The 16,670-nt window shown below is 35.5% G+C and overlaps 1 protein-coding gene across 6 annotated transcripts in view; it reads right to left on the reverse strand.

Annotated features, from left to right (window-relative positions):
- Nucleotides 1–4,618, reverse strand: part of LOC143059916 (uncharacterized) — a 43,830-nt gene extending 39,212 nt beyond the window's left edge. For all 6 annotated transcript variants that reach the window (XM_076233495.1, XM_076233499.1, XM_076233494.1 and 3 more), the window contains exon 1: nucleotides 4,495–4,618. In XM_076233495.1, coding sequence (XP_076089610.1) covers nucleotides 4,495–4,497 — 3 coding nt within the window. In that variant the 5' untranslated portion in view covers nucleotides 4,498–4,618. The remainder of the gene's footprint in view (nucleotides 1–4,494) is intronic.
- Nucleotides 4,619–16,670: the final 12,052 nt, after the last annotated feature.

A 16,670-nucleotide genomic window follows, 5' to 3' on the forward strand; every position in this document is an offset into this window, starting at 1 on the left:
AAACTTTGGTAGAACAGTTCATGCGTAAATGCACGGACACAACTGGAAACTCCATTTTTCAATCTTTTAAGAACCATAACTCCTGAACGGTAAAAGTCAAAATCGTCATTATTAAACATGACCTCCATTTTGTCATCAGTAACAACATATTAAAATTTGGGAAGCTTTAGTAGAACAGTTCATGCGTAAATGCACGGACACGACTGGAAACTTCATTTTTCAATCTTTCAAGAACCATAACTCCTGAACGGTAAAAGTCAAAATCGCCATTATTGAACTTGACCTTCATTTAGTTGTCAGTAACAACATATTAAAATTTTAAAAGCTTTGATTGAACGGTTCATGAGTTAATGCACGGACAACATTTGATTGCCGCCCGCCCGCCCGCCCGCCCGCCGTACATCCCCAAATCAATAACCGACATTTTTGTCACAAAAATCCGGTTAAAAATCTAACAAATATGCCAAAAAACGTCACTTTTAAGATGGTTTTCGTCAAAAATGAAAGTGGCCGCATCCGTGTTCATCCTCAACCTTTATATATCATGTATATGTTATGTATTATCATCAAATACAACTTACATTTTAATATTATGAATGAACACGAATGCGGCCACTTTACAATACGCACATTTAAAATTCAGTTCAAGAGAAGTCCGAGTCTGATGTCAGAAGATATTACCAAAGAAAATATTTAATCTCCTGAATAAATGTCTCAGAATATTCACATGACATTCATATTTACCAAGCCAAAATATGAAGAAACTCGCCCCTTTACCCTCGTTACCCGTAATGCTGTATACATAACTTCTCTTCATTAGAGGCTGCATTATCTAAGCTTTAGACGGAAACTGTCTAAAATTTAACTAAAATGCTATAATTGTGAAGATTTCAGTAATTTAGCATGACTTTATGATGCTAGTACACGATATATGTACATTGTATTGTCAAAAACAGCACATATTTATGTAGCAGAAGCATTCTACTTTCCAAAAAATAGCTAAAAGATTACATTTGCTCAATTTTGCAAAGCTGCTTAATTTTGGAGCCAAAAAGGGGTCTTACTGAACCTACATGTACTCCTTTGATAACTTCTCAAATTTCATTCCAGTATACAATTTTTTTTTGTAGAAAATCAGTCATTTCTTATTCAAATTTATATTGAAGATTTTATAATATAAATATAAAGATAACATACATACTAAACAAAAATTTTGTTTTACAAAAAAAAGGGGGGGATGTCTGGAGCTTATAAAATTCAAAACTCAGAAGATTTTGCCACTAGCTGATTTTGATAACCAATATAACAATCTATTTATGTTGAACCATGGAAGTATTATATTGACAGGAACTACAACGATTTGTTAGCACTTATTTATAACCCGGGGAGCTCTGTAGAAAAGATATGGAAACTGACTAATTAGTATGTTATCGTTAATAGCCCTTTGTGACCATGTGCGATGCCGCCGTCCTAAATTGACCAGACATACTTCTTATCATCACGTGGTTTTTATTGCGAAAGGTTATCTCTAATACCTGTCGGAAAACCCCTTTGTTTATTTCAATCTCGTCTGTGGTCTTTCAGAATTATTCAATTTTTCAAAACAAATCGACTGATGTACAAAACAAGAAAATCGGACGAGAACTTTGAATACTACAACGTTTTGAAGTGGTGAGTGACAATATTTCATTAGTTTGTGGGTTAAGTTTAAATCGTAATTAAGGTGTGTTCCGGTTACCGCCGGTTAAAAATAAATATATTTGATAAAAATAATTACTGTGAAGTTTCGAGTAGTCTATATAGTTAAGGTACTGGATAACCCTGGAAAGTAGAAATTTCCAGTTTAAAATACGAAAATTAATCGAACAAGTACCAACATCAACAAAATACAGAAGAAGAAAACAGAGATCTCACTTCGTTGTGTAGCTATTTATATAATGTTGGTTAATATCTTTTTAATTGTGAATATAAAAACTTCATGTCTACCCGCAATTGAAAGACCTTTCCGATCATATAAAGCCATGGTCAGTATTTTATCATTTGAACATGTATGACTATGCCAATATATATACTAGCCAAGATTTAAAAAAAGTCTTTATGACCCGAGTATTGTTTTCTCACAAGGACAAATCTTAAAGTTATCAACTTCTACTGTAAATCTTATACTTTATATATGCACTTAAAAAACAAGGTTTAATGTCTATTTCAAAAACGTAAACTGAAACTGTTTTACAGTGCACTTAACATATACATGTCCATGAAATCAGAAATCAGTGATGTATATTTGGCAGTCAGGATATTTCATATATCAGTGGCGGATGCAGGAATTTTCGAAAGGGGGGGTGCTAGCCCAGGGCAAAGGGGGGGTGCAAAACATATGTCCCGATTCAAATGCATTGATCTGCCAAAATAAAGGGGGGTGCGCACCCCCGGAACCCCCCTCTGGATCCGCCACTGTATATAATAATATACGTAAAGCCTTATTTAACATGGTGTTAAACCAGCCCTGGATTTGGAGTACATTTGTAAGTCTTATAATTGCTCTATAATAAAATTGTCTTTTTTTAAATCTTGATTAAATCGGCTCAATTTTCAATATGTACAGTCCCGAAATATGAATGAAATACATGCCACTGGACGTAAGACAAACAACTTTCAATCACAACTTATGATGTGCTTTTTCTACCCTTCAACCCTTTAAAACAAATCCAAAATAGTCTTTTTTTGTCAACAGATATGGTAAAAAATGGACCCAGACTATAACTGTCGTTTATGTGGAACTACAGAAAAGAGAACTGCTCACCACCTATAATACGAAAAATCAAAATATGCTAGAGACATTAAACTCTCACTAAACATTGATATTCAAAATGATCCAAGTGATTTTCCAAAATTTATTTGTATTAGTTGTCAATCTAAGTTGTATATATGTTGAATCATTGCAAACTAGATTTCGCAAAAAGACTTGTTTTTGACATTAGTGCCCTTGAATCTTTCTCTTTTGTTCCATCGCGCTTTAGCGTGCTGTACCATCGTACTTTAGGGAACAAACAAACATTGCACTTTAGCGTGAGACACCGTCATACTTTAGCGTAGACCATTGCACTTTAGCGTGACCATCGCACTTTAGAGTACCATCGCACTTTAGAGTCCTACATGTATAAACAAGAAGATGTGGTAAGAATACCAATGAGACATCTCTCAACCCAAATCACAGCGCATAAAAAGTTAACAGGTATAGGTCAAAAACATGGAGCCTTGGCTCACACCAAGCAACAAGTTATAATGGGCCCCAAAAATAACAGAAAACCAACTGTGGAATCTATATGAAAAAAAAAGAAACCAGAAACATGAACAAGTTACTACACCAACAAATGACAACCACTGAACAATGTCAATGGCATCTGATTTAGAAAAGGTGCATAAAAAAATGTAGTGTTTTAAACATTACAACAGGAGCCAACCTTCACCCTTACCAGAGACCGTAATGTATCATAACAATATAAAAAGACCCAAGATAAATTATCCATTGAATGATTGTACATTTGAAATGGATGAACTTGATCACAAAGACATTTAAACAAAAACAAGTAAGCATACAGCTGCCATACACTGAATGAATGCCAGTTTGATCTAATCATCTACATGTATGACACACAAAAAACAATATTAAAACTTATATGTTTCATGAAAATTGTTTATCTGGAATTTTTCTGTTGGAAATTAAATTTGTCTGGAAATATTTATTTCCACAGGATATTTTCTTGGAATTTTTAGTATTATTCTCATTTTTTTCCTGGAATATTTTTTAGAATTTTTGAAATAATCTGGAAATTATTGACAACTTACAGAATATTTTCTTGAAAATCTGAGATTTTAACAGATTTTTTTTCTGGAAATCCTTAACCTTCTATAGGGGGGTTAGTCCAAATAATTATGACGTCTTGAAAGGCTATTATAATTTTTTTCTTTGACGCCTTACATTAACGTCGTCGATGTAAGGCGTCAAAGAAAAAAATTATAATAGCCTTTTAAGACGTCATAATTATTTGGACTATAGGGGGGTATGGATTATTTCTGGAATAGCCCAATACGAGGGGGAGGACAGGGGGGTACCCTTCTCCCTTCTCCCACCCATCTTCTCCTTTCTCCTACCCCTGTTCTCCTTTCTCCCATTAGAATAAAACATCTCCTTTTGAGATATTTTTTCTTGAAATATAAGAAAAAATTTTAAAAGGAGATATTTTATTTTTTCTCCTTTCTCCCAGCCTTCCTCTCCTTTCTCCTACCCCCTTTCTCCTTTCTCCCACCCCCTTTCTCCTTTCTCCTACCCCCTTTCTCCCCGTCTCCCTTACGCCTGTCCTCCCCCTCCAATACGGCAATAGTGAATAATCAACAATAAGGGATTCTACACTTCTAGAGGATTTTCCAACTGAAGTGGTTCATCTGGTAAAGGTGGAAAATACGGGGGGGAGGGGTCCGCCACTGTCTCACCATTCCTCCATAATTATTTTTATGGTTGTGTTTCCTATTCTTATCGTTGCGTTTTGTTGTTAGCGCCTTATGACAAATCCATTAAATATGTGCATGATGTGTACACTGGTTTTGCTGACGTATCTATTATACAATAAACTGCATATCGGAATCGGTTTTTGAGATCCGGATTGGACACGACTGGTGTGCGACTAAACCCGAGACTCGCCGAGCGTTTTACACTCCTACCTAGGAGTCTACTCCCGTATTCGGAAGAAGAAATATTTAAAATTTAACTGTCGAGAGTGGATAAATATCGTATTACACGAGATTTGGTGGTGGAATCTGTTTATCTAATGATTTTCTAACAATACGCAGGCAAACTTATTCCTTCTTTGCGACTGATCTGCAAAAAGATGTGTTCTTTCTATGTGATGTCATCAGGCATGGTCGCCTTTTTTTCATGCCGTCACAATAGGAAATTCGGAGGAAAACAAGAAAATTCGACGTCATAATCGGATTTTAACCAATGAAGAACTGAGATCAAACGAAGCACACGTGGATTTTTTTTATACAATGGGTGCACTAGAAAGGGATAAATTGACTAAAAATTAGAGAAAAATATTTATAAAACTTCTGAGTAGTTGCTATTGTAGAGGGGGAGGACAGGGGGTACCCTTCTCCCTTCTTCCACCCCTCTTCTCCTTTCTCCTACCCCTCTTCTCCTTATTTTTTTTTTAATTTACCGGAAAAAAGAGAGATATTTTATTTTGTCATATTTTATTTTTTTGTCCAACTTTTTCTCCTTTCTCCCAGCCTTCCTCTCCTTTCTCCTACCCATTTCTCCTTTCTCCCACCCCCTTTCTCCTTTCTCCTACCCCCTTTCTCCTTGTCTCCCTTACCCCTGTCCTCCCCCTCATTGTACGTATTTTAAAAAATAACGATTTTTTAAAATAAAAAACAAATAAAATAATTGTTGAAACTTCATTTAAAAAAAACGGCTATTTTTAGGTTGTCCCGCGTAACATATTTCAGTTATTGTAACCACTAAACTATGATTTTCGTCAAAACTATTTAATATTTTGAAAAACGTGTTTTTCCATTATTAAACAGAATAGTTCCTCCATTCCTTTATGCATTTTTATGACGTTATGATGACGTCATAGAAAAAAAAACGCGTTCAATACTAAAAGGGCAAATCTGTCCCGCGGGAAAAAAAATTGGGATTCCAGATTTGAGAATCAAAAAATATTTATCTAAAATGAAAAAAGTGTAGTATTTGTATTTACTACATCAATGTTAATTTGCTTAATTTTATGAATTTAAAGACAAATATCCTGAAACATGATATATGGTAATTTATGAGCGATTTTTCAAAGGCTTACAAGTTTGTCGCACCGCCATTTTTTAACTTAAAAACGAACTCAACTCAAATTTACGTCCATTGTTTGCTTATCACTGCTCTTATAATGGTAGAATTTATGATTTTTTAAAATGTTATTTTTCTTAAATTTTCAAAAAACTGAAATACATCAATTTTCGATAAGTAGTTAAAAAGCACCGTCGATTTTGCCGAGTCTTACAAGAATGTCGCACTTGCTTAAAAACAACGTTTCAGTCGAATTTTCGGTTTGAACGTTACGAAATATTCGCGACGTTGTGTTACGCTTACATGTACGAACATATCGCGCGTAACGCCTTAGACATATCCTATCATATATTTTTTTCACTATGTCTGACGGTATTTTGTACAGAATATTCTACAATCAGACAAAACTATATAAAACATAATTAAAAATTTTAAGATGTGCAAATCACAATGACATTGGTGTCCTGTATACTGACAGTGTAGTATATTCTTCAGGATGACAGTGTTCAATGATTTAATTGTTTGCATCTTTTTGTTGACGGTTTACCGTAGCGGTTGTTCAGGTGCAGAATGGTCGTTCGTTTAGATTAGTTGCCCTTGGAAAAACGCGTACACAATATTTTCCCAAAAGGTGTAAAGCAATTTTCAAAAACATTTTTTAATGTGTGGCAACATGTCAACATGTCATATTTGCTGTATTTGAAGATGTTTTTGATAATCAAATATCAAATGTGTATTTATTTGCCCTTGTGAAAAAATAAATTTACCAATATCTGTCTAATAGACCACAATAGATAAAAATATAGCTTGACTGTACACTAGACAGGTCTGTGCCGATGATTTGCCATTAATTTTGAATATAGTGTACGGAAGTCATCGGGGTCGTTTGACCTCCAAAAAAATAGAAACACAAAATTAATATGCTACTACGTTACACAAATCCCTGAGTGTAAATCTGATGTCAATTTATATTTCCCAATAGATGTACATGTATATGTATTAAACGAGTACCAAGGTCCTAGCTGTAATATATACCAAATGAATGTGGTCTATGGTCCAATATCCAAAATCTAAATACAAGGTTAGATTCAGCATATCATAGAACCCCAAGAATTCAATTTTTGATGAAATCAAATAATGTCAATTTTAGACCTTTTAGACCTCAATGTGGACCAATTTGATAACCAGGACCAAATATTAAAAATCTAAATACATGATTAGATTCAGCATATTGAAGAACCCCATATATTCAATTTTTGTTAAAATCAAATAAAGTTAAATTTTGGACCCCGATTTGGACCATCTTGAAAACTGGGCCCATAATCAAAAATCAAAGTACATGTTTAGATTCAGCATATCAAAGAACCCCAAGAATGCAATTTTTGTAAAAATCAAACTAAGTTTAATTTTGGACCCTTTGGACCTTAATGTAGACCGATTTGAAAGTTCGAGGCAATTTGGACTGCAAATGGAAAATGAAGGTTAATTGGATATGGACCCTTCAAAGAGCTGTTACAATGGTTCTTATCTTGCAGTGACCGTAGCACTCTCTACACGAGGCATCGATTTACAGTATGTATGAAAATTTAATTGGTCTATACTTTAGGTTCAAATAATATGAACCTCATGAAGACAAAGCCTTCCAAACTATTTATGGCAATACATTAATTTATCATATCTGGGTATATGTAGGTAGAATAGTTTTGCACTTCCAGTCTTGAAGTAGTGTTGATGTGTATCTCAAGAAAACCAAGGCTGTCCAAAGTTGTGATGATAATACTTAGAATCCCAGTTGCTTACAAAGTATGTGTATATTTCTTTCACCACAAAGTATTTCTGTTAACAACTTAGTATCACTGTTCTCAAAGAAATTCTAATAACTTTCTAATATCTAAAAATGTTTGCACTAGCTGTTTCCTCTCTTCTTTTTTTAAGAAAATTGTATTCTTTGCTATATGTACCAACTGCTTCTTTTTTGCGTAAATATACTTTTCTAAACCAGTGAATGAATTTCGTTCAAACAAACTTCCACAAATTAATTGGGTTTTCGCTTAGCAAATATTTGACTGTTCATTGCTATATATGGGGAGTGTATATGGTGTATCCTCCATTTCTTCTAAAATTTTAGAATTTATTGAAACTTTCTTAGATTAATTCTTAACCATGTTAACTATATAATACCGTTGTATAATTTGTTTTTTTCCTAATGTGAATAGGCGTTGCCGTCAGTTCATATTGTTTTTCAGAAGATTGGTAGAAGATTATTTCTTTACCCTTTTAAAGTATATGTGCTTTTGAGACATTTTCTGACTCCTGTCCTGTTCAAAAGTTTGAACGATAAGCTGCAGATTCTTTTTGTTATCAGGGGGTCTCATTGGGGTGTGCCGATCCCGGATCCCGCTTACTGTTTTGTCACATTCCCGTTTCCCGCTTACACTATGTACGTAAGCAATTCTCATTTTTTTGTCATTTCCTGGATCCCGCTAGACCTCATTTCCCGTTTTCACGACACAATAATTTGACTTTCACGTTTCACGCTTACAAAATAATCGGCAATCCCGCGTCACGCTTAGACCCCAATGAGACCCATTTATCATAAAACTTGTCCTAGATTTTTTCTAAAGATTTTGATTGATTGGTATAGGCTTGCGAATTATGTGGACAGTTTTTTTTTTAATTACCATTGCTTACCATGCATGTACATATTGTATATGTCACATGCCTTTTTTCCTCTCACACAATGCTTTGAAGGGTACATAGAAACAACTTATATCAGAGGTTAAATCAGCAATGTCTTGGGCTCATAGGTTAAATCAGCTTTATCTTGGACGAGTTCAAAAATCAGTGTGGATTACTTACTTTAAAAAGAATAATGCCCGTTGAAACATGAACTATTTGGGAAATTGTATACTAAGCGCTCTCATGTGTACAACTCTTGCCATATTTTTTTTTATGAAATAATGATTTCACCCAACAAAGGTAGGTGTGTTATACATCATGGTGTAGAAAATCTATTTATATTTATAACATTTTAGTGGGGAAAACAAGCGGAAATGGAAATATAAGGGAAGATCACAAATTAAAAGGGTTTCCTTGTTAATGGTTTTAAGTACAATGTTATGTTTGGATTACCTGCTTTTAAATTATAATGTATAAAGAAATGTTGTACTGTCTTAAGGTGATTAGCTGTCATTGTATTTTTAGAAGTAACTGGTGTATTATGCATGATTGTTCTACCTCTGCTGTGCGCGTGCTTAATGGCAATACAGCAAAAAACAGCTGTAAATGCACAATGTTAGGATCATATAGTGAACAGTGAAAATAAGTATTAACAAGAATGTGTTCATAGTACATGGATGCCCCACTCGCACTATCATTTTCTATGTTTAGTGAACCATTAAAAAAGGGGGTAAAAAATCTAATTTGGCATTACAATTGGAAAGATCATATCAAAGGGAACATGTGTACTATGTACTATTTCATGTGGACCATGCAATTTGGGTCAAAAGTCTGAGTTAGCTTTAAAATTAGAAAGATCATATGATAAGCAACAAGTGTACTAAGCTTCAAGTTGATTGGACTTCAGCTTCATCAAAAACTATACCTTGACCAAAAACTTTAACCTGAAGCAGGACCGATTCTATTTGAATGAATTAATGTTGATGATCATTAATGACCCATCCAATAAACGGATAACCTAGAACAACAGATTGTGACACCTGATGTTACTGTTGATTAGCTTGGAGTCGTAAAGAAAGCCAGGTAAAATTTCGTTATTGGCGGATCATATCAATACGAACAAAATAATATACAATCCATCTTCAAAAAAAGGCAGGGCGCCCTGGAAACTGTACAAAGGGCACAGGGCGGCACTCGGGTAAGGGCGGGTGGACCGCCCTGTGAAAAGGACTAGCTTGAACACTGTCCATACACCAAATATAGTTGATTTATTGCATGTAGTATGTGATATTAGAACATTGATATTGAATTGAAAGTAAAAGGTTCAATGGGCCGGGTGTTTTATATATTATATATCATATCCATTTTACAATATCTTAACATTTAGATACAAAATGAAACATATTGTGCGCCATGTGGGAGCTTACATGTGTCACTCTATGCGCCATTTCTGAACAAAAAGCGCAATTTTCAGGTCTCGTAGCCCAGCTGGCTACTGATCTTTATAAGTTAATCTCTACCTCTGAGATCATCATCTTCCCACTCACTGGATGTATAACCCACATCAATGGTTTAATAGCTTTAGATTTTCAGTAAGAAATAAATTTAAAGATACCTTTGTGCCCTGTAACATAATTTTCAACTTCAAAAATTAAAAAACTAATGCTAAACAGCCTATACAAGTCCTTGTTCTATTAAAGTGTATCAATCCCAATCCCAATCAATTCTATACTCATATGTTATTGAGGTCAAAGGGCCCCGTTGAAACCTGAGGTAGATGTGTTGAAATTCATTGTAGGTAACTAACAATATTTCAACGGGAACAGACCTCACCTTTCTTGGCTTCAGTGCATAGAGTATACATTAAACTATTTAACAAACATCGGTGTTTTTTTATGTATGATATTACAACATGTATAATTAAGATTTGGTGATCAGGAAGCTTGATAAATAGCAAGTACTCTTGACCTGAAATAAGACGAATGTGTTGTTTAAAATAAATAATGACAGTTAACTTCTGATTTAAAAATACGCTGTTTGTGTAAAAGAATTTCAAGGCCGACAACCCAATGTGAAAAACTGTATTTGATGTACATGTCGTGTTTGATTGGTCATTCATTCGTCTTAGTGCAATTCGGACAAAATGAGCCCCGAATGTAATTTTGAATAAAGACTTTTGCCTAATTGATGAACCAATCATTGTATTAAATGTGTTAAAGTACTTTAATTTCCAAAGTAGAAAGATATTCAAAGACGAATCTGACCTCTCTCAGTATTAAATAACTAATGTTTACAATAAAAGTGACATCACCTCCTCATTCTGCAATTCATAAACAAAAATCCCTACAGTTTGCCTAGACCCAAAGACCCAGGTGGGTAAAGTTATGAAACATTTTAAATTGAGGCCCAAAGTTGGGGTAGGGTGACCCTAGCAACTAGGGTGAAATTTAGAAAGACCCAAATTCAAAGAAAATGGGGGGCAGTGGCGGATCCAGGAGGGGGGTTCCGGGGGTGCGCACCCCCCCTTTATTTTTGCCGATCAATGCATTTGTATCGGGACATATGTTTTGCACCCCCCCCCCCCCCCTTTGCCCTGGGTGCCCTGGGTTAGCACCCCCCCTTTCGAAAATTCCTGCATCCGCCCCTGGGGGGGGGGGGTAAAAGTATTAAAAAATTGCCACCACCTCTTCTTATACACGAAATACAATAAACAGCGTTGGTATGGCAATACTATAATATTAGTATAGTTAATTTCATAAAGTTTGATACAAATATGTTTTCTCTAATCTACAATGAAATAATATCTGTACAAAACTTTATGTTAACATATGGTTATTTTTCTACAAGTGGGTCCGTTATACCCAACCCTGCTTTCCTGCAATTATTTAGTCTCCAAAGTTGTTTTTTTTATCATTTCTTCTTCTTCTTCTTCTTCTTCCCACTACGAGTCGAACTCTGTAGTAAAGTGTAATTGACTCGGGCGCATCTCAAACAGACAGGAGGCCACTCTTCTGGCCAAAAGTAAAAGTCCAGGAAATAAACTGGACGGTGTTTACAATAAAATATGATATTAATTACATCTATGTACACTGGTTATCCTGCTGTCTATTTCAGATGTGGCTGGGTCCAGGGGATGGTATTCACTCTGGCCCTGAAGTCCTCTAGAGATCCAGACTCCACTACAGATTCGGGGAGTTTATTCCATTCTCTAGTTGTTCTTGGGAAGAATGAGTGGTAGTATACATCCCTCTTCACTCTAGTTTTTCTAAATTTATGGTTGCCCCTGGTCCTACTGTCCCCTGTTGTGTAGTATTTGGCTGGATGAATGGCAATCATCTCGTGTTGAGTCTTGTAACACAGCACCAGACACTGTTTCCATCGTCTGTGTTGCAGTGATTCCCACTGAAGTTGGTCCAGTAGCTTAGTTACACATCCATGAGAGATTTTTTTTACTTAACGAGTAGCTAGTCTATCTGCTATCAATATCTATGTAGCAGCTAGGCTAGCTACACGTTCAATAGTCATAATTAAATCTATGTAACTTAAGGCTGACTGTTTTGTGGCATTTCTTGTTTGTGAGATTAACAAAGTCTCAACGTGTTTTATTTTTAACAAACTGTCCTAGGTGGTCGTCAGTAGCGTACACAACAAAACAGAAATGCATTAAATTCTGTCCTGTGAAGTTGAATAGACTATGCACGGGAAATAGTGCAGCCACGCATATTAGAAGCATTTTATGCACACAAGCGCCTTGAAATGTCATGCCGTGCATATCGTCACATTGCACAAGGTATGTTCAATTTGCACCTTATGTATGTCATATTGTCCTTGGTCTTATGAAAATATTACTAGAGATAAGACCGTGGTGTCTTGTATATGTAATATATGGTCCATGGTCTTATGAAAATATTACTAGAGCTAAGACCATGGCGTCTTGTGTATGTCATATGGGGTCCCTGGTCTTATGAAATTATTACTAGAGATAAGACCGTGGTGTCTTGTGTATGTTATATAGGGTCCCTGGTCTTTGAAAATATTACTAGAGATAAGACCATGGTGTCTTGTGTATGACATATAAGGTCCCTGGTCTTTGAAAATATTACTAAAGATAAGATCGTGGTGTCTTGTGCATGTCATATAGGGTCCCTGGTCTTATGAAAATATTACTAGAGATAAGACCATGGTGTCTTGTGTATGTCATATAAGGTCCCTGGTCTTTGAAAATATTACTAGAGATAAGACCATGGGGTCTTGTGTATGTCATATGGGGTCCATGGTCTTTGAAAATATTACTAGAGATACGACCTTGGTGTCTTGTGTATGTCATATGGGGTCCCTGGTCTTATGAAATTATTACTAGAGATAAGACCATGGGGTCTTGTGTATGTTATATGGGGTCCCTGGTCTTTGAAAATATTACTAGAGATACGACATTGGTGTCTTGTGTATGTCATATGGGGTCCCTGGTCTTATGAAAATATTACTAGAGATAAGACCATGGGGTCTTGTGTATGTCATATTGGGTCCCTGGTCTTATGAAAATATTACTAGAGATAAGACCATGGTGTCTTGTGTATGTCATATGGGGTCCTTGGTCTTTGTAAATATTACTAGAGATACGACCTTGGTGTCTTGTGTATGTCATATGGGGTCCCTGGTCTTATGAAATTATTACTAGAGATAAGACCATGGGGTCTTGTGTATGTCATATTGGTTCCCTGGTCTTATGAAATTATTACTAGAGATAAGACCATGGGGTCTTGTGTATGTTATATGGGGTCCCTGGTCTTTGAAAATATTACTAGAGATAAGACCATGGCGTCTTGTGTATGTCATATGGGGTCCCTGGTCTTATGAAAATATTACTAGAGATAAGACCATGGGGTCTTGTGTATGTCATATTGGGTCCCTGGTCTTATGAAAATATTACTAGAGATAAGACCATGGTGTCTTGTGTATGTCATATGGGGTCCTTGGTCTTTGTAAATATTACTAGAGATACGACCTTGGTGTCTTGTGTATGTCATATGGGGTCCCTGGTCTTATGAAATTATTACTAGAGATAAGACCATGGGGTCTTGTGTATGTCATATTGGGTCCCTGGTCTTATGAAATTATTACTAGAGATAAGACCATGGGGTCTTGTGTATGTCATATTGGGTCCCTGGTCTTATGAAAATATTACTAGAGATAAGACCATGGTGTCTTGTGTATGTCATATGGGGTCCTTGGTCTTTGTAAATATTACTTAGGATAAGACCATGGGGTCTTGTGTATGTCATATAGGGTCCCTGGTCTTTGAAAATATTACTAGAGATACACCTTGGTTTGTTGTACGTTGCACCTTTTAGAAAAGGATTTTCAATTGTGTCCATGTCTCTGGTGATAACAATGTGTTCTTAGAGATGAAATGTGTTCTTATAGATGAAATGACCCGCTCGGTTTATATCCTGTTACTTATTCGTTCCTTAATCGCTTTTAATACGCGTGATTTACGTTGCACCTTGAAATAAATCGTTTTTTAATTGTGTTCATGTCACTGGTGGTAATTATGTGTTCTCTGAGTTGAAAAACCCCTATTAGCGCCTATGTACCCGTTTCACCGCTACACTGATATCCTGTTAATTATTCGTTCCTTATTCGCTTATAAAACGTGTGTTATGCGTTTCACTTTAACAAAAGAAATATTTTTGTGTCTCTGGTTGTAATTGTCGGTTCTAAAAGGTGAAATAACCTTAATAGAACATATCTTCCCGTTTCAGCGCTCGACTCAGTGATACCCTGTTACTTATTCGACCCTTATTCGCTTTTAAAACGTGTGTTATGCTTTGCACTTTAAAAAAGAAATGATTTTGTGTCTCTGGTGGTAACTGTCGGTTCTTAGAGGTGAAATAACCCTAAAAGAACATATGTACCCGTTTCAGCGCTCGACTGGTACCCTGTTACTTATTCGTTCCTTATTCGCTTTTAAAATGTGTGTTATGCGTTACACTTTAAAAAAGAAATAGTTTTGTGTCTCTGGTGGTAACAGTATTGGTTCTTAGAGGTGAAATTACCCTAATAGAATATATGTACCCGTTTCAGCGCTAAAGTGATACCCTGTTACTTATTCGTTCCTTATTCGCTTTTAATGCGCAGGGTATACGTTCTTATAATACGTTTGTTGTACGTTGCACCTTTTAGAAAAGGATTTTCAATTGTGTTCATGTCTCTGGTGGTAACAATGTGTTCTTAGAGATGAAATGACCCTATTTGCGCGCATGTACCCGTTCCAGAGCTCTGTTAATACCCTGTTACCTATTCGTTACCTATTCGCTTTTTTACGTTTGTTGTACGTTGCACCTTTTAGAAAAGGATTTTGCAATTGTGTTCATATCTCTGGTGGTAATAATGTGTTCTTATAGATGAAATATCCTTATTAGCGCGTATGTTCCCGTTCCAGCGCTCGGATAATACCCGGTTACTTATTCGTTCCTTATTCGCTTTTAATGCGCAGGGTATACGTTGCACTTTAAAATAAATCGTTTTTTAATTGTGTTCATGTCTCTGGTGGTAACAATGTGTTCTTAGAGATGAAATTACCCTATTAGAGCGCATGTACCCGTTCCAGCACTCGGTAAATACCCTGTTACCTATTTGTTACCTATTCACTTATAATACGTTTGTTGTACGTTGCACCTCTTAGAAAAGGACTTTCAATTAAGTTCATATCTCTGGTGGTAATAATGTTTTCTTATAGATGAAATACCCCTATTAGCGCTATTATTTTTATTGAATATTGCGGTGGACACGTTGCTTGTTTATGTGTTCTGTGTCATTTTGGTCTCTTGTGGAGAGTTGTCTCTTAAGCAATCATACCACATCTTCACATTTTTATATGTCTTATTATGTATATTTTATGTATATGTTCCGGACCATATGAGTATTTGGACCATACGCGTATGGTCATGACCATATGGGTATATACTGATATGGTCCGACCGTACGCGTATGGTCGGGGTAATTAACACTCTGTTACAGTTTACTTTTTTTAAATACTTCTAAACTCTGCATATGGTATGACCGTTCATTAAAAAGACGCTATCATGTAGGTAATTTTATTATTATATTATAATAAAAAGATAAGCTAAATAAAAATAAGAAGTTTCACATAGTTATTTTACTTAATTGTCAAATTTATAGTAAACACATTTTATACCGATGGTCATTACCGATGGTCATTACCGATTTGTTATTTCGAGTAAATGGCAATAGGTCGACTAAAAAATTAAATACCAAAAACTTCTTAATGAACTGTTACATTTATATAAGAAGTCACTGCACTGGAAAGTAACATTCAATTAGTTTATTTAAGTTGTGTTGTGAAGATGGTGTATTGCAGTCATGTTACGATATTTGAGATGTAGAGCTTCTTAAAAACACCGTAGACATCGGAATGGCCAAAGAGCTCGGTATCACTGTATGCAGCTGCAAGAAAGGCTTGTTTTCACTCGCAAACAAAATGTGTAAATGAAAACGATCGTGCACAAATTTCTTGCAAATGCAAAAAAGCTATGATACCATGTGGAAGTGAATGTCAACCAAGCCTACATGCACGAATGTAACTAGCGATGAAAACTAACTATGTCATCAATATTCAATTTTTACGAAGTTTTTGGATTATAAAATTAAAAAATTGTCATGTTTTTAGATAAAGTTTTTGTATTATTGAAACATTATATACCCTTCCGGAGCACCTGAGATCACCCCTAGTTTTTGTTGGGGTTCGTGTTGTTTATTCTTTAGTTTTCTATGTTGTGTCATGTGTACTATTGTTTTTCTGTTTGTCTTTTTCATTTTTAGCCATGGCGTTGTCAGTTTGTTTTAGATTTATGAGTTTGATTGTCCCTTTGGTGTCTTTCGTCCCTCTTTTATAATGTAATTTGAAAAAAAATATACCTCATATGGTCCGGCCCGTTAAAAACCAAATGAGTATTATACTCATATGGTCCGACCATACGCGTATGGTCGGACCATATGAGTATACGCATATGGTCATGACCATACACGTATGGTCAAAATACTCATATGGTCCGGAATATATATAATGAACGCATTTCTAACCCTTTTGAAACCATAAAGCACATGCATATGTATAAAGAAAATTGCA

This window comes from Mytilus galloprovincialis, unplaced genomic scaffold (genome assembly GCF_965363235.1).
Source record: "Mytilus galloprovincialis unplaced genomic scaffold, xbMytGall1.hap1.1 HAP1_SCAFFOLD_42, whole genome shotgun sequence".
Taxonomy (NCBI): domain Eukaryota; kingdom Metazoa; phylum Mollusca; class Bivalvia; order Mytilida; family Mytilidae; genus Mytilus; species Mytilus galloprovincialis.